The sequence below is a fragment of the Trachemys scripta genome, chromosome 1 (assembly GCF_013100865.1).
Source record: "Trachemys scripta elegans isolate TJP31775 chromosome 1, CAS_Tse_1.0, whole genome shotgun sequence".
Lineage (NCBI taxonomy): Eukaryota > Metazoa > Chordata > Testudines > Emydidae > Trachemys > Trachemys scripta.
The window spans coordinates 49173276-49196515 of record NC_048298.1 but is presented as its reverse complement, the minus strand read 5'-3'; the positions used below and the strand labels follow the sequence as shown (position 1 = coordinate 49196515).

At 39.6% G+C, this 23240-nt stretch overlaps 1 protein-coding gene across 1 annotated transcript in view; it reads right to left on the bottom strand.

Annotated features, from left to right (window-relative positions):
- Nucleotides 1-23240, bottom strand: part of DOCK4 (dedicator of cytokinesis 4) — a gene marked incomplete in the record, with an annotated part of 410929 nt that overhangs the window by 44092 nt on the left and 343597 nt on the right. The window contains 6 exon segments of the mRNA XM_034758276.1: nt 4451-4544; nt 9474-9534; nt 10602-10697; nt 10865-10891; nt 17003-17088; nt 18675-18823. Coding sequence (XP_034614167.1) covers nt 4451-4544; nt 9474-9534; nt 10602-10697; nt 10865-10891; nt 17003-17088; nt 18675-18823 — 513 coding nt within the window.

The following is a 23240-nucleotide window of genomic DNA, read 5'->3' as shown; positions in this document are numbered from 1 at the left end:
GATGCAGCAAAAATGGCATAGTAGTTTGTAGAAGCATTCATAGAAGACCAAGTTGCAGCCCTGCAAATGTCCAATATAGGAATGTCACTTAGAAATACCATGGACGTTGCTTGGGCTCTTGTGTAATGAGCTCACACCTCTTGAGGCAGCATAGCCCAGGCTACTTTGTATGGAAGTTATCCACCTGAAGACTGTCTGTGAAGAGACCCTGTTAGAGTTCCCTCCGCCACTCTGAACTCGGCGGGAGCCGGGGAGGGGAATATGTGGGGACCCACATGAAAGACCCCCTAATCTTATATTCTACCAGCTTAGGTTAAAACTTCCCCAAGGAACAAATTCCTTTCCTTGTTCTTGGACGGTATTGCTGCCACCACCAAGTGATTTACACAAAAATTCAGGGAAGAGTCACTTGGAATCCCTATACCCCCAAAATATCCCTTCAAGTTCTTTCACACCCTTTCTGGGGAGGCTTGAGAATAATATACCAACCAGTTGCCTTAGCAATGTGAGCACAGACCAGACCCTTTGTCTTCAGAACACTGAAATCAATCAGGTTCTTAGAAGAACAACTTTATTTATTTAAAAAAAAAAAAAAAAAGAATCACACCTGCAAAATCAGGATGGAAGGTAATTTTACAGGGTAATAAAAAGATTTAAAACACAGAGGTTTCCCCTCTGGGCTCAGCGTCACAGTTACAAAAACAGAAATAAAACTACCTCTGTTGCATAGGAAAATGCACAAGACAAAACAAAAGATAACCTAATGCATTTTCTTGCCCTACTTACAATTTCTGTGGTTCTAGATGTATTATATCAGGTATATTTTCAGGATATTGTACCTGCTTGGCTTCTCCCTCCCCGAAAGGGAACAAAAAAAAGAGAACAACAAACAAATCCGTCCCTCACAGATTTGAAAGTATCTTCTTTCCTCATTGGTCCTTCTGGTCAGGTACCAACTAGGTTATTTGAACTTCTTAGCCCCTTACAGGTAAAGCAATCCAGTACAGTTGCCAAGGAGGGATTTTATGCTACTGCATACATAAAGGTTGCTACTCTTCCCTCTATTTTCATGACAGACCATTTGAGCCCTCAATTTGGTCTGCACAGGAAACAAACACATGAGATGAGGAGCGGAAAGATTTGGTCCTTTCCAGATAAAAAGCTAAACATCACCTGACATCTAGTATATGAAGACATTTTTCTTTTGGGGTTGAATGCAGCTTGGGGAAGAACACTGGTAAATATATAGTCTGGTTCAAGTGAAACTGGGAAACTGCTTTGGATAAAAATTTAGGGTGCAGCCACAGGATTACTTTGATTTTAGAAGAGCCTGAATGAAGACCCCTTCGAGAGCAAAACAGATGGCATTTCTTATTTCTCTCGTGGCAAACTGGTTGATCGTCGGAATGATCCAAACTGCAAAGACGGACTGCAGGATGCTGGCTTCAGGGACCATTCATGATTCAGGAAGAACTTTTATCTGAGGTGCTCCGCCAGGTGATTCTGTATCCCAGGGAAGTGATCACCTGTGGAGGTAACGTCTTCCCCAATGCAAAACTGCCATAACCTAATCACTTCCTGATACAGCATGTTGGAGTGTTCTCCCCCTTCACCTGTTTACGTAACTCATTGCACTGGTATTGTTGGTAAGTATGAGTGCCACTGAGCCCATGATGTGATCCTGAAAGGTCTGACAGGCATTGTAGATGGCTTGAAGCTCCAGGACACTGATACGCAGAGAAGCTTCTCGTTCTGACCACAGACCTTGAACTTTCAGCAATCCCAGATGTGCTCCCCAACCTATTAAGGGGGTATTGATGACTACAGTCTTGGTTGGTGGGGACTGAGCAAAAGGAATGTGCTGGCACACAATAACTTGAATCATTCACCACCATAAGGAGTCCAGGATCGGTGGACCAGCCAGTCCAAGGGATGATGAATCGGATGATAGACCAACTTCAGTCACTTCTGAAGAGGATGAAGGTGTAGCCTGGCATATTGGACTAGCTGTGGATCTGCAGCCATATGGCCTAGGCTGTGATTAAGAGTTGAGATTGCAGCTCCAGACATAGGTGGGGAATTGCCTGGAATTGCTCAGTTGGCAGAAATGCTCTTGAGCTCATAGAGTCTAGCAGGACCCCAATCAACTCAATTCTTTGAGTTGGAACCAACCTTAATTTCCCACTTTTTAAGATGAGACCTAGATGATCAACTAAGTGTAGTGTGAAATGAACATGAAAGAGGACTTCCTCTTTGGACTTGCCCTCAATAACCAACGGTTGAGATACAGGAAGATATGAATTCCCCTCTTCCTGAGGTATGCTGTTACCACATCATACACTTGGTAAAAACGCAGGGAGTGCAAGACAGGCCGAAAGGCAGCATGATGTATTGGTTGAGGAACCTCCTGTGGCTTGGCAGGATTGCTATATGGAAGTAAGTGTCTTGAAGGTCCAGGGCAGAAAACTAGTTGTTGTGATTTAAGATGGGGAGGATAGCTGCTAGGATTACCATACAGAATCTCATGTATCTGATGTTTTTACTGAGATCGCAGAGGTTGAAGACATGTCTCATCCCTCCCTTGGGCTTGAGGATTATGAAATACGGTGAGTCTCTTGCCATTTGAGTCCTTTTTATGAACGACTTACCAGTACCTCATCTGTCTTTAATGTGTCCTTCACTGAGACACAACAAGCCCATCATGTGAGGATCTCTGTGGAGGGGATGGCCTCCACACACAACTGGCAATGCTTGAACCCCAATGAGGTCACTGCACAGGGCAGCCAATGCCTGTAACTAATATGATACTAACACTAAACTTAACTTAGGATACTCCTAACTACTATACACAAGAAAAATTCATCAGAAAACAGACTGAAAACATGAGCTAAAAACACCACACAGAGCTTCAGCGCGACCAAGGACTGTGAGATGGAACTGAGGGGATCATGGGAGCTGCAGGGAACGAGCACAGTCCCTACAGGTACTGCTAAGCAAATTTATTTGGCTTTGGAGTGCTTTGTGTGCACATATTTAAGTAGAATACACAGCTGCATCTACTTGAAGAAGAATATTTTGTTACCCAGTCCAGTAACTCTTTATAGCATCTACTTGCCCAACAATGTTAAATACCACTATTGTGCATCCAATGTTGTATGTACAACAATGGATAAATACATTATCTTTTGTGTCTACTGAAACAAACAGCAATATATTTAACACTGACATTTAAATGACCATATCAGGCTTCAGAGTTAGTTCCCCATTCAGATGAATTGACACAGTTCAGACTGCTTGAAACAATGGCCCTATAAGATGCAAGAAGACTTAGGCAGACATAACTGCATTGGTTACGTTCCTTCACATTTTTAAGGGTATCGTTGAAACCATAAGGGCAAGATGATTTTTTTTTTTTAAACAGAAGATTAGATTTTGGAATGCAATTATGTAGCGGCTTTAAGAAAATAACAGGTCACTGAAGTGACCACATAACTGTATTATGAACCAGCACCTCATATCAATTTCCTGGGTACAATTCTATGGCCTGTGATATCTGAACTAGAGATCAGACTAGATCTAATGGTCCCTTCTGGCCCTAAAATCTATAAATGAATGAATGGTGCCAAACAGTGGGAAATACACTACTTGGAGAAAATCCAAACTCTCTCTCTCTCTGTTTTACAATCAATTTAAATGTGTTAAGAATACCAAAATGTCCCTATTTTTTCTTATCTGCATGGAATCACAGCAGTGTATGGAGTACAGCTGGAAATACATGTCCTAGTTGTATTCTCTCAAAGGACTCCATTGGAACAGGAAAGAAAACTTTGGTATTTCCATTCTTCATTCATGACAGAAACGTGTGAAGGCTCAAAAGCCCTGGTAATTCAACCTTAGTGCAGAAACACATCTGATTCGAGCAGCCCAACCCTTCACACTCTTTCTAAATTATTAAACAGAAAGAATGAAAATCCAGGAGTTGCCTCATTTAACTCCAAGTCAGTTTTGTGAATCAATATGGGCTAAATTGTGACTGGAAACACAAACTGGGGTGGGTTGTAAGCCACACCAACCCAACAGTAATGCCAAGAGGCGCTGTGACTCAGAGAGAGACAGTTTAATCACAATTCTGTCTTTCAATCCCACTTGTTCCTGGGTGGGAGAGAGTAATAAATTCATTGCTACCTTATACGGTTACTGTCTATCACACGTAGCACAGCTCCTCTGGGCAGCAAGTAGGGGAAGTGTGTGAAATAGAGCCAACGCTCTGCATATTCCCTGCCCACCTGCTTTGGGGAAAGTAAGCTTGCCTGGTTCTAAGATCTGGGTGACCTGCAAAGGGGTTAAAGGAGGTGTCTTATTGCCTATGACCTCACTATGACTGTGAAAGTGCATAAGTCACAATTTAACTCTAAATATTTTTTTCTAGGTTGTATGTACCAACAATTACCTGTAAAGTTTTGTGCCTTCAGATGCAGGTCGTATAGCTTATGGATATAACGAATATACATCTCCTCCTTATTCAGTTCGGTCTTATAAAAGTTCTGCGGAAAAAAAAATTATATAGGTGGTTAAACAAAATGTTTGTGACAATGTAAAATGGCAGAATAAATAGCCAAAAATTGGTGTTGGAAGTAATTGTTAAGTGTATAGAACATACACATCAAACCTAATGTTGCAGAAATACATGCAAGTTTCAAGAAGTTGCATGTTTACAAGGGCAAGTGATAAAGGTCAGTACATGTAGCAGTACATGTAGTCCCTTATAAATAGGCCTCTTACATTTTGTTGAGAACAATCCAAATATCCAGAATATTTTTAAAATTATTCTCCCGCACAAAAGTCAGAATCTGCTAGAACTAAAATCCCATGTTTTATCTATTTGAATCATTTTACTCAAAAACACCAATTCAGCCATCTAAAAAATACATCTGTACTTCTATCAAGCGCCACTGAAGCCATTTAATGTCTCATTGAAAGCTCTACATTGATTTAAAAAATTGAAAGCACTCTGGCTTTTGTATTCATATTTTAACAAAATATCTACTCCACTGTATGTTTACCCTTCACTGTGTGATAGCACAATGCCAGGATGACTTTGGCAGCATTGCAAAGAACTATTCAAGTGTTATAAACAAAATAACCCTGAAAGAGAATGTGATTTCTTCAGCTCTGACTTATGCTCATAAAGCTGGTAACTGATGCATGACTATTGCATACCATGTCTCAAATATAAAAAACATTCTATTTTGAACTTATATTGAAGGAGGTGGAATCAGGTTTTCAGAGTTATTGGAGATTTTTGATGTGTCAGTCTTAGTGACGGACGTGGGTGTCACATGAATAAAGTCCTGCATGCAGTTTTGAAACTTTACAGAATCATAGAATATCACGGTTGGAAGGGACCTCAGGAGGTCATCTAATCCAACCTCCTGCTCAAAGCAGGACCAATCCCCAGACAGATTTTTGCCCCAGATCCCTAAATGGCCCCCTCAAGGATTGAACTCACAACACTGGGTTTAGCGGGCCAATGCACAAACCACTGAGCTATCCATTATGTTCAATATTTAATTCTCTTTGTCAGAGTAGTACAGGCCCTAAAACAGGTATTCCAAGGCCAGCAGTAGGAGAATGGTGTTTTACACCATACACTACAAATGATGTCATCTTGAAGATAGAATTGCAGGGCATGCACATACAGGTCCCAGCATGCAATGCTTAATTTTGTAACTGGTCTGTTCAGATCAAGATACATCACTGCACGCTACAGCCTTAAAGCTGCAGGGTGCGCCTGCACATTCAAGATTGTCATCTGTTCCATGTTATTATGCATCTCTTCTGGGCTCTCAGCAAGTTGCCAATGTGCCCCTCTGTTGGAATAAACTGTGGATGTTCTTGTCTATACCACAGATTCCCAAACTGTGGGTTACAATCACTAAAGTGAGAAAGATGGGGAGGAGCACTGTGACAGAATCTCAGGGAAAGTTGTTTAGGAAGTCAGAGAAAAAATGTAAAATGTTACAAAAATAAGTGTATATTTTTAAACGGATAAAAATGGAGACACAACATGAGCTCTGCAATAGCATGTCCCTTCAAGGCCACCATAATACTATAATCTGAGAAGCACAGCTAGCGGTGCAGCAGCTGCTGGAGCATCTGCTAAAATACAAAAAAGACAAAATATTAAAGCTATACTTGCACGTGTGCCTGGAATGCAAAACAGCACCAGGCCCATAAAAAAATGTTACTCGGACAGCAATGAAGTGCAAGTATCCATGCATGCAGATCATGACAAGACGTGGCACTGAACTGTAATACCAGACTGGCTCTACTTGCTAAGGACTAAGAGCTCTGTTGCTCCTCACGCACCTGTATTGTATAAGTTACTCAGGTCTTTGTTGAAGCTCATTTCTGACTGGAGATAGAACATTCTGTGGAATGGATAGTGGCAGGTTGCTCCATTAACAGCTCAGAAAATAAAAAGAATTTGTGCAAATACAATGAGAAATATGCTACATGTTTTTTCATCAAATGATTCTAAGCCATAATGTGCAGTCTATGAAGAGTATAACACCTTCAAACAAGGTAATCTTTAGAAATTAGACAGCCATTAATAGGGATTTTTTTTCCAAAGAAAACTAGGCAGCTTGAAAAATTCAACATCACTTTTTCAAAGTAGCAACATCAATAAAATGTCCTTTTTCGGTGGTATCTTTATGAATCACATGACCATGTAAAGCACAGACCCTTGCAGAAAATCTTATAATTCCCTGCACAGTAGATATGGTTTCAAAAATCATAGGGCCTGTAGCACCTAATAAACTAAAAACAGTACTTTTTTCAAATAAAACTGTTTTTTGTCCGACATTAGTGACATGGTTCAGGATGTCTGAGAGCAAGTACTTTAAAAAAATCAGCACTTAGCAATTCAACTTGATGAGTCAAAAAAGCGTGTCTGGTGTGACGTAGCTCCTAGAGTTCATCAGACCGATGATTCTGCTGAAGACAACTTGCTGTGCTGTAAAGCTGTGACAGTGTGCACTACAGAAAAATGGTAATGTGAGACATTTTAGGAAGCAGTACAAAATTTCCACATTCAGTGGGAAGGGTGTATTATAATCTACATGGATAGTATCAAGTCAAGGAGGTGTAAGAATAGTAGTGTGGTGACATGAAACCAAAACACTACACTTAATGACGCATGACTTTACAATTTTGTATATCAGTCACACTCTTGCTGCTAAGAAAATGTTTGAAAAAATATTCCCAATCCTTCACGAAGCTGTTGAAGGAGCAAGCTTCATTAAAGGCCATCCAGTAAATTCTTGACTTTTTGCATTGCTCTGTGGTAGACATGAATTTATTTCACCAGCAACTTCTCTTCCAAGCTGAAGTGTGGTGGCTCTCATGCAGTTGAGTGACAATTTGACTTTTCAGATTAAGAGCAGAAGTGCAGGCTTCCCTCAGCAATCTTCAGAAATTCATCTTGTGTAGCATGTTAGCCTATTGTGCGGACATCTCAGGGCACTTACGCAAGCTGAAACCTTCTCTGTGGTTGGAATATAACTATACTGCACATTAGGGTGGGAACATTCATCAGAAACTTGGAAATTGGCCTTCCTGGGCACAAAAAAGAAATTTGTAGCTGTTTCCTTGTTTCACTATTCACAAAGGGAAAGGTGCAGCTGTTCAAGAACCATCAGAATTTTAGAGAACTTTGGGAGTGGAGGAGATGGGAAATAAGTGGATTACTAATTCCTTCACTCCAAGGTACAATTGACATGGCAGCACTGACTGTGTCACTGTAAGGCAAAATGAGACACCTTTCCTGTGACAAGATGATGCAGTGGACTTTCTCTAGGCAGGAACGCAGCAGATTTTGGATATTTCTTTGGAGGTGTAGGACCTAGGTTCAGTGTGGACCCTGAAAGCTCAATTTCCATGCCATTTCCACCCTCCTGCTTTTGCAAGTCAGGTTTCTTTTCAATGGTGCCAATAAAAATGAAATACCATTGCCTCCTGATGACTGACAGTGATTAAAATCAGCGTATTTCCCCAGTTTAACTTTGCACGGAACATCTTCTGAGAGCATCATCCATCATAGTGTTTTAAAATTTGTGTTCTTTCTGCATAATGAAGGTTCACCTTTCACACTCTAAAATTAGTTAATTCTTGGGGTGTGTTAGAGATGCATAGTTTTGCCTACTGATTATTAGGCTTAAGTTGTCCCAGTGGAGGGAATCACAAAATATTTCTTAGCCTGACAAGAGATCACTACAGTTTGTGAAATCCCATTCAAGGATGCTATTAGAGTATTCCATGTTTGTTTTGCTCTATTTTTGTGTGTGTTCATTTTATACAAATTATGGGTCATTTCTTGTAGTAAAAATTGACTTTAGAACGCAAATAACCAAATGTTTTTACTTCCTTTTAAACCCGGGTAACCTGATAGTGAGCAAGTTGTCCTATAATCAAGTTACATATATCGTTCCTATTTTGAAAGTATTGTGCTCATATAGAAGAAATCCTTTATCATTCAAAAACTTCTCCAGGAATAACTAATAATTAGATTAGTTTTGTGCCCTATAATTCTCAGTTACCACTTAAAACAGCACAGGTGCATGGTTTCATAACAAAACTTGAAAATTTCTGAAGTTCACAGAAGTTCAAAGCCTCTCAATGAATCTTGGCCTAGGATCAAAACGCACCTCACTAACAGGCAATAATTAATAGAAAATAATATTAATACGGATTCACAATTTGCACAGTACATTCTTGGGATATTGGATGGTGGGAGGGTATATCTCAAACCTAAAATGAGATAAAGGCCCATCAAAAGTGAGAACAGCAGGCCCAGAGAAACATTTTCTAGTTCTATTGAGAGAGGAATTGGGAGAACAACTCCTCAAAAGATATTTTTCATATATAAGAGTAGCTGAGGCCTGTTGCTGGGAAAAGGAGAGGACAGAGTTAGGAATCCAGGTGAGTTTTGTTGTGTATTTTTAAAAAAGCCACAGAAACTAATCAGATTTATAGGAATGTACAAATCTTTGGTTTGAATTTTCTTTAAAAGTTACTTTCTAGTAAGATTTATTAAACGCCTATGAGCTGATACTAGGGGGATTCTCACTATGAACACTGAAGGAAAAGCACAAGAAAACTGCATCAACTTCATTCTGAAATATCCTGAACTTTATCCTATTCCATCAGGCTCTAGCTATTGTATCAGATCAGCAACTTGTAGTCATACCATCAAATTATATTATATTGAACTATATCAGTATGTTTTTAAATATCATCCATATTTGATGGTATAAATGTATGTTCTGAATTCACTGGCATTAATTACACCTGTTGTTTGGAGTGCATTGAGAAGTAGGTTAGTAAAAATATACTTCTCATACAAGGTATAGATTTTTATTATGTAAGGTTAATTGCTTGAGTGTAAAAGAGATAAAGGTTATTATACAAACCAACAGGCTAACAGTGCAGCCAATCTTTTTACCATCCACTTCTCCTATTTTCATGCAGTCCCTAAAAATAAAATGTAACAAAAGTCAGAACATCTACACTGTAGGACAATACAGTTTCCCCCCTCTGAACTAGGAACACATTTCATAAAACAGAATTAAGTAGAAGCAAACTAATTAAAACAATACAGCCTCAGGGCATTCTGCACTGGCAGAAAGCAGATCCAGATGTGTTTGCCCTTATGTCGCCTTTTTCTTGCTTGCACAGGCTGTATATCCCACCTCTAGATCAAAAGTTAAGATAAAACTACTTAGGGCTGCTAATGACAACACATGAAGAAAAACAGTATAAGCGTGACAGCCTTGCATTAAAATGATGGACATTACCCCCACACAGTTACTAAGGAAAACTAAAACTGCCAGTGAATGCAGTGCTTTGAAAGGTGCTGGACTGACAATCCAGGAGATTGAAGTTCTATTTATCCACAGAAGAGATGTAGCACTGGCATTTATCTAGAAGTTAAGAGTTCAGTCTCCATGACAACTAAATCCTTCAGCTTTTCTCTTAAACTGTAAATAAAAATGACAACCGTGATAGATTTTGATGGGTGGACCTTTCCCTTCGGGTCTGGAAACACAATATCAGCCCTGGAGGTTAAGACACCGGACTGGGACTCAAGAGATCTGGGTTCAATTACTGGTTCTGTCACAGACTTCCTGGATGATCTTGGGCAAGTCATCTTTTGTGCCTCTGTTCCCCATCTATAAAAATTAGGGTAATGATACTTCCTTTCTCCCTCCTCTGTCTGTGCTATTTAGATTTATGCTCTTCAGCCAGGAATGGTCTCTTGTTATATGTACCTGTAGTGTCTACCACAATGGGCCTAATTTTGGATGGTACCTCCATCCAAATAATAATACTGAAATAATATTAATAACAATTTCACTTAGGCTGTGAAACAGCTGTTAGATGATGACTTTTGGTCACTCCCAACCCAGAGGCATATTTGAACCGGTAACCTAGTGGTGAAAGTCTCCATGTTCCAGTTATCAAAACCTGCAGGACAATTTTGTTGTCAGAACTTTGAATACTTCCATATTCTCAATATATATCATGTGACAATTGCTCACCTGTAGTCCAGTAACCTTTCCATTAGTCGAGTTACAGTGGCGATTAATGAAACACCACTTTCTCTCCACGTTTCCCGCTCAATTTTCTTCAGGAGGCTGGAAAGAACAAACCCAAAGCAATTTCAACATTTATTTTTATCTGTCACCATAGCAACCACTTTACTTTCAACAGTATCTTAAATGCCTTGGCAATGTCTGCAATATTCACAGATTTAATTTTGAACTCTTCTCACAAGCAGCACAATTTACTAACAATATCTTACCTAGGATAGGGACCAAAGAGTGGAATTCTAATCCAGGAAGCATTGACAAAGCAAATGGATTTCTAGGTTAGCCATGTCAAAACCAAAACACATACAAATATAATCAGATTTATAAAATGTATAAACATTTTAAAACCTTAATACATTCCCAGATTTATAACATTTTTTTTGTGTTCTTAGATTTCATTACATGCTAACTGCATGGGTTACATGCTAACACTTCAGAAAATAGAAAGAAACTGAAGACTAGAGCTGAGTGAATAACTGATTTTCCAGTTCGGTAGCTAAACCAAAATATATGCAAAATAATTGATTTGTTTCCAATAGAAACTGAATTTTTTTAGGTTTTCTCGATTAAATTAAAAAACAAAAACATTTAGTTCAGGTCCATTCAAAACAACATGTTCTAAATTAAATGTCAATTAGAAATGAAATATTGAAATTGTTTATTTAGAAAATGTCAAAACAAACTTGACTTTTTCCAAATTTTTCCTTTTATTTTTTTATTCAGCCAAAACTATTCACCGAATTCAACCTGAATTCACAGTTTCAGTCTCCCCAAAACTGCATTTTCTGGCAAATGTACTATTTGACTGAAAAATTTTGCTCCATTCTACTGAATACTATCACCTAGAAAAGAACATCGAGCATTTCAAAATTCCCTTTCAATGGGACATCCAACTTGTTAACACAGATTTTTCCTCACTCACTCTACAATAGTTCTGCACCCACACAGTTTAACTGTAGCGTAATTGCTACAGGAAAAGCTTTTTACTGAGAGGTGGTTTTTAAAAAAATTCTCCTTTAACTTAACATTTGCCCACTCAGTACATGCCATTTATACACTGATAGTTTCATTCCTTTAAATATTAAATAACCAAAGGATTTCGAGTGGTAAATGTACTGTGCCTAATTCTCCTCTCCCTTATATTAGGGTAAATTAGGATTACACACTGAAGTGAACAGATTTCCTGGGGTAAAAGTAATATTGTATGGGAACTGACAGTGACACTTATAATGAACAGGAGTACTTGTGGCACCTTAGAGACTAACAAATTTATTAGAGCATAAGCTTTCGTGGGCTACAGCCCACTTCTTCGGATGCATGTAGAATGGAACATATATTGAGGAGATATATATATACACACACACATACAGAGAGCATAAACAGGTGGGAGTTGTCTTACCAACTCTGAGAGGCCAATTAAGTGAAAAAAAACTTTTGAAGTGATAATCAAGATAGCGCAGTACAATCACTTCAAAAGTTTTTTTTCCACTTACTTAATTGGCCTCTCAGAGTTGGTAAGACAACTCCCACCTGTTCATGCTCTCTGTATGTGTCTATATATATCTCCTCAATATAAGTTCCATTCTATATGCATCCGAACAAGTGGGCTGTAGCCCACGAAAACTTATGCTCTAATAAATTTGTTAGTCTCTAAGGTGACACAAGTACTCCTGTTCTTTTTGCGGATACAGACTAACCCGGCTGCTACTCTGAAACTTATTATAAAGGTGCCCTAATACTTTCCTTTATAAACCCCTGGTTTTGTTTGCTTATAATGCTGCCAAGTTTTAACCATTTGGAATAAAATTTTCAACATTTCCTCTCTGCCTGAAGCTAAGATTTTTTAAACTTTCAGCAAAAATTGTTCAGCCACTTCAGAGACCAGGGTTGGGTAAAATAGGAGGTTTTGTCAATGCTAAAACATTTTTCCCAACCATTTATTTGAAGAGCTCTAGGGCCTCTGTGCTTTGGTACACAGATTTAGAATTTGGCATGATAGTGGATCCTGTCCCCATGAAAATCCATTAATATTTGGTTGAGTTAGGAGCCTCAAAAAACTGCTATTTGCACATGCTCAATAGGTAAAATCTCAGAACATTTCTATCTGCAGTGGGAAGGTGGCCAGCTCCACTCACCTTCAACTACACTGAGCATGCTCAGCCCCACAGAACTCTTGTATACCAGCTTCACTGAGCATGGTCTCAGGCCTCATTCGGACTCCTATATACACAGTGCTCCCTATACTTTGACATAGGGGAGGGTATACAGGGCTGGGAGTTAGGAGGAGACCTACCACTGTCTGGTGCTACTTCTGTGCACTTCACAGCCCATATCATTGAGCAAGGCCTCACACCTCTATCTTAGGAGGCAGACAGGTATCATTCTCCCAATTTCAAAGAGGGGAACCTTAGAATTATAATATGGCAAATCCATGTCTCTTTCACTAGCCACACTGCTTTTCAGAATGAATGCATGGGCAAACTTAATTCTGGCATTTCCTAACTTTGGAATACTTATCTTTGCACCATAACATTCTTTTAACATCAATTTTTGTATGGAAGAAGCAAGAGGAGAATCAAGACTATTGTATAGCTAGAAGACAATACTGACCACATTTCTCTCTTCACATTGCTTTTCAACCTTACTTTAAATGAGATTATTTCAAACTAAATTTAAAAACAAGAATATTTAGTATGCTTTTAAAAACTGCAGAAATCTAACTTTTCTAAAAAAGGATGAGTCTACTGTATATCTGACTTACATAAGTTCTCTTTTATATATACACATATATAAAGCTGTGTAGTGTGTGCGTGTGTGGTGTGTGTGTGTATATATATATACACACACACACACACACACACACAATACAGCTTCTACTTGAGAATGTATGAATATATTAAATGTCTTTATTCAAACAAACAAATTGCTTTCTTCAATTTGACAGCTTACTGACTTCTCTTTTGCATCATTCATCTTTCACAGATAATGCACAGAGAAAACATTCATAACAAAAGAGCCACTCAAACACATCCCCAGGCTTATAACGGCAAGATCAAGATAGAATTTGAGAGAAATGACTGGCGTTTCAGTTAAGCTTCTGTTTTCTCCTGCATGTTGTATCAGAAACTCTGTGCACACTATTTTAATATCTCTTCTCTGTGATCTTTTTATCACTGCTTTCCAGCCCCTCCCCATTTTTGTCTGACCTGGAGAATGCCTGCTTTCATCATTCAGTTCTTGTTAGACACTGGACTTTATGCACACAGTGTGGAAGAATGCACACAGTTCTTAATCCTAGTATTAGCTAGACTTGTACACAAGCCCTTTGCAATATTAAGGTCTTATTGATGAAAGAATTGATATTTCCCCACCTGATTTGGGCACTGAAAGTTAGTTGTCAGGAGTGAGCTCCTTCAGCTGAATTTGAGGATTAGTCAGCCCTGCTTCCAGGCAGATTAATGAGTTCAGATGGGTTGTGGTAGGATGGACTGATTGACTGGCCCACCTGATTGGCTGAGGGGAGCCAGCAGCAGGCAGTTTAAGCTCAGCAGCAGGGTTGCTGGTTGTGTATGCCCACAGCCACTATCACTTCTGTGCCTGCCTTGGTTCTAATCTTGCTCCTGTCCTGAATATAAGAACAGCCATACTGGGTCAGACCAATGGCTACCTAGCCCAGTATCCTGTCCTCTGACAATGGGCAGGGCCAGGTGCTTCAGAGGTAATGAACAGAATAGAGCAATTATTGAGTGATTCCCATCCCCTGTCATCCAGTCCCAGTTTCTGGCAGTCAGAGGCTTTGGGACACAGAGCATGGAGTTGTGTTCCTTACCATCTTGGCTAATAGCCATTGATGGACCTATCATCCATGAGCTTATCTAAGTCTTTTTTGAACCAAGTTATACTTGGCCTTCACAACATCCCTTGGCAACGAGTTCCACAGGTTGACTGTGCATTGTGTGAAGAAATACTTTCTTATGTTTGTTTTAAACCTGCTGCCTATTCATTTCATTGGGTGACACCTGGTTCTTGTGTTATATGAAGGGGTAAATAACACTTCCCTATCCACTTTCTCCACGCTATTCATGATTTTATAGACCCCTATCATATCTCCCCTTAGTCATCTCTTTTTCAAGCTGAAAAATCCTAGTCTGTTTAATCTCTCCTCAAATGCCAGCTGTTCCACACCCCTTATTATTTTTGTTGCCCTTCTCTGTACTTTTTTCAATTGTAACATATGCTCCAATCCACTTTAGCCCCACTTTCCTGCTTGCTCCTGCCTATGGCTCTGACACTTGGCTTGACTCCTGATTCCTGACTCTGACCCTTGGTTCTGGTTCCTGGCTCCAGCCAGTAGGCCTGACCACTCATGCCCTGGTCGTGACAGAGGTCAATCCTGCTTCAAGCTTACACTACTCAGGCGTCTCCCTCTAAATTTACTGGTTGGGAATGTGAGGCATTACTATCCGACAAGTCTCTCTGTAACACAATAACTTCTGAATGCTGCAACAACTCAATTCAGGGTCTGTTGTAGGCATCGGTAGGTAAATCTGTTGATTTTGGTGAGATTACGGGGCAATTTGAAGACTCATATTTGATCATGTAAAATGCATGTAGTTCCATTTCCCAAAACAAAACTATGACTGCTTGTAAACTGTGCTGGTGCTTTCCACTTCCTTGAACTAATGTGCACATCATTTTATCATCACCTCAGTCTAATCATATGCGCACTATTTTTAAATCAAGGAGGCTTGTGACAAAACCCTCCAATAATAGCTGCTTAAATTGATGATGGAAGAAAATCTCAGAGTCCTTGACACTAAGAATCTGATCCCTTGAAATAATGACTACAAAGGTTTTAACATTTTCAGGATTCCTTTTCTCAAATCACGTGTTACGGTAGTGTCCTCCATTTTAGATCCATATGCACCTATGCCCCTCCAGTCAGGAAAAGTACTATGCGACTTCTTATAAATTAAAATTACACATAATTATTCTTAAATAACTGGGTTTAGAAAATGCTTTACCCATTCTTCCACTACCTTTTTAAAATCTATCTCAAAATCAACACTCAGCTTTTTCAAGAATTAGATTTCAGATACCAATATATTTTCTGAGATCACTAGAAGTCATTTCAATCAGTGAATGACACGCTTGTGCACTGGAGTAAATGCAGGTTTTATAACTTCATAAAAGAACTTCTCCTTTAATGCTGTTGTCTTAAAATCATATTACATTGTTATTAAAATCTCTGAAAATTTTCTTAGCTTTTATTATTTTTACTTGATCCTAATGTTTAAAGAATGATTACTACACAAATTATCTTTTACTATACTCTTCAGCTGTAATTTCACCTGATAAACTTCTCTTTCCTTCTCTGTATGTTATGGGCAGAAGCATTACTTTTGGTATTATAGGTTTTTTTCCCCCACAATGGAATTATAGAGTATTATTTGCTTGGCATATGTACCAACAAAAAAACATAAATGCGATTGTTTTTAATTCTAGAGCAATAAAGCTAAAATATCACTTTTCCCTTCCACTTAAAAAGGTTGAAACCTAATAAAGAAAAAATACTGTATGTGTAATAGCACTGGGAAATACACATATAAAATGGAATCCAGTGGAGGAATAATATATCTTGTTCTAAAGTGACTACAAATAGGTCTCCCACATAGTTGGAGTTGAAATGGGGGGGGGGGGGGGAATCAGTTCATGTTTTTGTGTCCATGATGGTCACCAATTTCAGTCAGCAGGGATAACACATGGGCAGTCCTAGGAGTTTCAGTATCAAGGAAGCATTTGTCCTCTTTCACCATTAGAGTCTAATGTTATGAACCAATGACATGCCAATTATTAAAACCTATGCAATATCTAAAAATCATTTGTAAAAAGATTAATCTCATATAATAATTCTAATCAGTCATTCTGTAATCCATCAGGAAATCAACAAGTGAAACGTTATTTGGACAATAGCAAATTTTGATCAATTATGAGAATGATTTAACTAACAGCTATTTATTACGCTCATGTTTTACAAATGTGATGTACAAAATTCATGTTCTAACTGCATCCCACCCACCTACTAAGCTTCTTTGGCTTTTCTGATTTTAAAATTAGTATGAGTGATAATAGAGAACGGTTTATGGTATAACATAGGCACAACTAGTCATCAAAGATAAAATAAGATACATTACTTTATTTAGGCAACTAGCCTTTATTTCACAGGTTTCAGAAAAGACAAAGCATTCCGAGATCACAGCTCTTTCTGCAGTTTTTGTCCACAATGATATTTAGCAGCTAATCCATCAAACTGAACAAATGAATGAATTAAAAACCAATTTATTACTCACATGCTGTTGAAGAGCTCTCGGTACGTTTCGTCACCTTTGCCTTCAGACATCAAGCTATCCAATTTGTCAATCAGTTTTGCCTCCACCTGGAACATATGCATATAAAAGGCTTCTTTGTACTTAAATTAGGTTTGAGCAAATTGAAAAAAAAAGCATTTTTTTCTGTAAGAGGTTTTGTTAAATGGATTCCCTAGTATTATCGTTAAGAAATGTAAATTTCAGGATAGGTTACTTCATCTTCTGTTATCCCTGAGGATTTTTTTTGGACTAATTTAAATGAAGCAATGTAACTCTAAAACTACAGGCTGAGTAGCATTTGCTGCTGCTAAGGCAGCTAGCTATTTATAGAGTCAAACAAAAAAGCATGCAGCCCAACGAGACTGCCTGAATTCTTACTGCAGGGCTGCAAGAGCAAGTCATTTTTTGGACCTTAATATAAAACCAACTCTCTCTGATTCCCACATCCCACTCTTTAAATCCGGGGATTAACAGTTTGGGGCTTATAGTTACTCCTGCTGCTATTGAAAACCTACCCTGACTCCAATGTAATGTATATAGCAGATGCACTGAAATTCCGAGTCATCTGTCAAGAAGAGTTGGAGAATAAAGGTTTTATAGCTGAAAATCACTGCATAAAATATTTGTACCTGTATTGATTATTGAGCAAATGTAGATAAGGTTGCTTTGTTTATTAATACATCAAAAGAGAATGACCTCCCCTCTGGCAATAGAGATACTTAGTGACTGAAAAACTAGAGGAGAAACTAGTCTATTATTGAAGTGCTCAATTAAATCATGACTCATAATTACAGCGTACCTTTAAGCCAATGATCAATACAGAGAGAATCAGAAAGTCAGTGCTTTGCTTATGCAGAATCTGTTTTTCCAATTAGTCCTCATCAACATTTTTACAATTCTTTTAACGTGTTTAAAAAATGTGATGGAAAAAACCATTTACATCACATGCTTCTCCATTCGCATAGTTTGTTTTGTGTTTCCAAATATTCCAACTGCTCCTACAGCTCCCACTCCAATCCTTATCATTGCCTGACACCAATTCAAATACTTCTGCTTTGCTTCATTTGAAACAGCAGGAAGCAGAGCACAGTGAAGCGGTTTGAGGCAGCCTGAAAGAACTGAGTGGGAGCCGAAAGAGCAGATGGCATACTTAGCAGCTCCTTACTTGATGCCTAAGCTAGTACTTGAGAGGCAAGAATAGTTGGATACTTGCAGAACGTGGTTTCTCATAAAAATCAGTCTTTTGATGGGTGGGCAAACAGATATCAGACATTATGTCAGTAAGCCATCACGGTATCGTTCTTGAGTTTCTTCTTCATTATCTTTTTTTCCCCCAATTTATATTACTAAAGTAGAAAAATAAAACAACCCAACAGGAAGTTTTGCCATTGACTTCAATGGGGCTAGAATACCCTATCCCCATCTTAAATTAGCCACACCAAAATATTGAACAAACACATGGAGAGCTTAGAGGGCCAAAGGGTCTTCAAGAGCCATTAGCCTAGAATTCTACCATCTTCCCTCAAATGAAGGTTGTCATTTCTCCATCTGCTCCCTCACAGATTCTGCTAACAAGTTAATAGTTCAGTGTCAAGGCTGCCTGAGAAAAATCTGAATGTCAATCTTCCCTGCTAAACAGCTTTACACACATTACCTGTTTGAAGTTGCCACTGCGCCTTTGTTCCCAATCCATCATGTCATGGAAAATGGGAATCATTACATTCCGCAGGTCAGGCTGAGGTATCAGTGTCACTTCTAAGAAGGGGCCAATGAGAGCTGGGATGAAGTGAAGTTTATGTTCCCCTAAAATTAAAAGGAAGCTGAATGTGAATTGGGTTCACTCTTGGGTGAGTTACCAAATGATCCAAATTAAACAATACTGTATGAAGAATTATGAAATGGCATTCTAAATGTTTACAGTTTGGTTGGATGATAGCATGCCTGGCATGGGCTATTTCGCAAACAAACACCAGGAAAAGGAAGAGGAAAAGCCACAGAAAAGAGCCAAATAGGGGATCAGCCTGATGCATGACATTTTACAATGGAGTTCATGAATGATGTTGGGTTGTTCACTCCCGATGCTGTTTTTTTGGCAGGGGAAGAGGGAGAAGTTCAATGGGCATTGCTTTATTTAAGACTACTTTAAGAACCAGGATGTTTAGAGCATCTTTTGCAAAAAGGTTTTCCCTTTTGCAGGTACAAATTGTGCCTACATTTTTGTGTCTCCAAATATGGTTTACTACTTGAAAGCATATTCGCATTAGATGGAGGCACAAGTACTCAGATTTGCAGCCACCCTTCATTTTGGGGGCACAGAAATGGGAGTATAAATTTTGCCTGCAAAAAATGGATTCTTGGACTGTTTTTCTCAAAATGTTTCCCTTTAGAAAAAAAGCTGATGCCTCTGCCATTAACTCACTATGTTCTACTTGGATGTTGTAGAGGGTCTCCAGATAGTAGGTAAATTTACATACCCCATAGTATATGTTGCACAAGGAGGTGAAGTTAAATTAGGAGATTTACCCATAGCTTTGAATTATTTAGCTTCTGTCACTTGCAGAAAGATCTTTTGGATCTTTTTGAGAGTTCTGGTCTATTACAATTGCCAGACGTGCAAAGAGGTTGAGAAGGGGGAAACAGCAAACAACAATTGTGGTGAAAGAAAAGACAAATTTTGTAGAGAGCGAGATTTTCAAAAGCACCTATGTGATTTAGGAGCACTAGTTCAATGTAAGTTGAAAATTGCTTGTTATATATTTTCATTCATTTCAATGGGACTTGTGCTCCTAGGTCACCTCACTATTTTTGAATATCGATTCCATAGTTAACTATCAAATTCAAGAGCAAAACCGATTTAGAATACGATCCTTTATCAAATGTCTATATACAACTGAAGTAATCATCTTATACACCGCCAACACCTGGTTCACCATTGTGTTTCTCCAATTTACATCAGCTTAACTCCATTGACTTTAGCTAGAGTTACACAGATGGGAAATCAAGCCTCTAATGATTAAAACTCTACAACAAACTTAGAGAAGTATTTATTAAATCATTCTTTGGTTGCATAAGGTTTGTTAATTAATTGGATTAGGAAATTAACATGAATTATTGTTCCTTTTATATTAACTGTAAGGTGCATAAATGAACTTTGTACACTTTTAAATAACTAAATCCATTTCTCCAAGCCTTAGAAAACTCAAGCCATGCATCCAGAATAAATCCACTTGTATAGTGGATAGTTAAATCATAGGTATAGTTAAATCAAATAAGCTTCTACAGTAGGTGTGTCCTTCAGCAGAGCAGTCCTCCAGTCTGTGATTCAGCAGGGTTCCTTGTACGCTCCTCCTCAATGAATACTGCTTGTGAGTCACCTTGGTGGTGGGCATTATTTGGACATTTCTTGTTCTCTTGAGAGACACAGTGATTCCCACAACAAGAAAGATGCTCTTTACACCAAGTTGTGTAGTTCCCTTGTTGAGAGGGTGATCTTTTGGTGAATGCACCAGTTCCAGAGACAAGCAGCTTCTATTCAGAGAAGGAAAGACCTTGCTCCTCCCTGTTTGTTAATATAATGAACTATTGTCATGTTGTTTGACATGATCTGACAATGAAAGTTCTGAATAAACAGCAGGAATTGTTTGCAGGCTTCGTGTACTGCACACAGATCCAGAAAATGTTATGTGCAACTGGATTCTTAGTGGGTGCAGGTACCCTGTCTGTCGAGGTGGGCTTCCCAACCTGGCAAGGAGATATCTGTAATCAATCCTTTTGTGGATGGGGTACAGACAAATGGCAGTTCTAAGATGACCTTTTTTTTGGCAGAGCAATCTCACCAGGACCCATGTTCTGGAAGATATCCAGTAGCTTATGAGGGGTGTCCTGTAATTTCCTCAGGTGGTTGTGGAGTGTGTCTCCTTAGGAGGTCTCAGCATTGCCTATAGCTATCAGGTGGTGATGGTGAAGCTGTTGTGACCACTTTATCTGGTGAAGACCACGATACACATGCAGGGGCTGGTGGCTCAACCTGGTGAGATTGCTCCTCTTCCTCAGAGCATACCTGAGTGGGTTGAAGTTCTTCCTCATGTGGGGATGCCTATCTTGACTCCATTCTGATCTTCTGTAGTCATAATGTCTTATATATGGATCTCAGAAACCTAGTGTGAGGCATCACAGGTGTAATGGGGTGATCCTCTTGGACAAAGGCACTGACTTATTTTTGCTGGTGGGTGTTCCTCTTCACCCTTCCCCCAATGCGAGTGGCGGCGGGGCTTCAGGGGGAAAAGACTGAGTGGGGTTGGAGCCTCGGGGTGGAGTACAGGTGGAGCAGGGCTATGGTCCAGGCACTGGGGTCCATAAAAGATTAATCTGGCCCTGTGGGAGCTGAGCACTCCCTATTTTCTTCTGTGGGTGCTTGAGCCCTGGAGCACCCTATGCTCATGGAGAGGAGTACCATCGGTCCTGGGTTGATTAGTCTCTCTTGCTTGTAGGAGTGGGAAGGTGCCCATGATTTTTTTAAGCCTCTGTCGGGGTGACTTCCTATCTTGACAAGGGCAGTGAAGTTCTCCAGCTGATCCCACATTCATCAGAGAAAAAGGAAGCCTCTACGTCAATGCATGTGGTGCCATCAGTTAGTGGTCTAACTATGTCCTAGCAAGTCAACGATACTGTGAGTGTCAAGCTGAGGATGTGTGGACCATTCTGGATAGGACTGGATCCTAAACCACTAGCAATTCTGGGTTTGCAGAGATGGTAAGGTCCTCCGGGATAATGTATCTACCCCCTGATGGAGGATAATGGATAGGGTTTCTGTCCCTTGGTGATGCCAGATGTGCCGGCTTACTTACACCAGCTTTCGGTACCAATGACTCCTTTTCTCTGCAAGTTGGTACCATTGGTGTTTTTCTGAGAGAACTGGATTTGACATAACCCGCAGCCATCTTGTGCACTTAGCCACCATAAGTTGGAAGTGAGGACACCACCTAATGAGAAAGAATTTGGCCTTGCTTAGGCAGACAAAAACATTAGCACAGCTGCAGTGTTACTAACAAGGATAGTTGACCTTGGTCTGGGTGCTTGTGTCTAAGTTTCTTGTAATAGCTGCTTTGTTGATAAGTAGAAACTATGAGTTTTTTTGCTGTTGCTAGAGAAACAGCCCATGAGGGGTTACTGTGAGTTATGCTTTGTTTTGAGTTACCTATAAATAGATAAGTTAGAGAGTGTACTTTGGAGAAGTTTGGATTTTCTATGAGCAAGAAGACACTGACATTAATCTCCCCAATGGCTAGGAGAAAGGATGGCCACTAGAAATCTGCTGCTGATGCCACTCAATACCATCTCAGACTTTAGGTAACTATATTCTGGGGTGCTCTAGATTATTACTACTTTACATGTGTGCTTTGTACTCAAAGAGAAGGATTTTTGGGTGGAAGCACTCTTGTGCGTACCAATCATTTATCATCCACTCACTTCTTTCCCTTGATGGTGCTGCAGATAGTCCTGCCCGTTTGGTCGTTGGCAGTTTCAAGTTTTAGGTATTCTGGAACGAGTATTGTCAGGAATCAGGGCCTGTAGAAGTTCCCATCTCTGGGCAACCTAATGAGCACAGATAGCATGTAGCAGGCTTCCTAAATGGTTACACTGGCAGAGTGGTTGGAATAGTCTGCAGACCGGCTCTTAAGTCTAGCAGCAGTAGCAGTTCAACAGCTACTTAAAGTATTCAGCCACTTCTGAGATAGCTCCTACACCTGGTTGTTCTCAGGTTGGTTGCTGTTTTGTTCCAGCTCTGCTCCTGTCTTGCACCCCGCCCTGCCTTTGACTCTGGCTCCAATTCTGGCTACCGACACCCGCGCTAACTACTGGGTCAGACTCCTGTGCTAATCACTAGGCTCGACCGCCCACATCCCAGTCACTGACAGGTACGCTTCTTATGAGCACCTGGTGCACCTGTACTGGTGCAAGGAATCTCACCCAACTTAAAGGCGGGGTGGAGGTGTGTCAGAAAATAATTCATCTTCTTGGATGAGGACTTAAGAGGGAGATTTCTCACTTTTCATTTGAGAGAATCTAGTCTTACCTGCCTTAGGTCTCCCCTGTTTCTTAGAGTCTTTGACCTGCCTTCAGCAGTCTTGGAGTCAGAAACCATTGTGCTCAAAGGTGCATGTCTCAGTATCTGGGGGGAAGAGGAGGGTCTGACAGGCTGGGGTTCGACTGAGGTCTC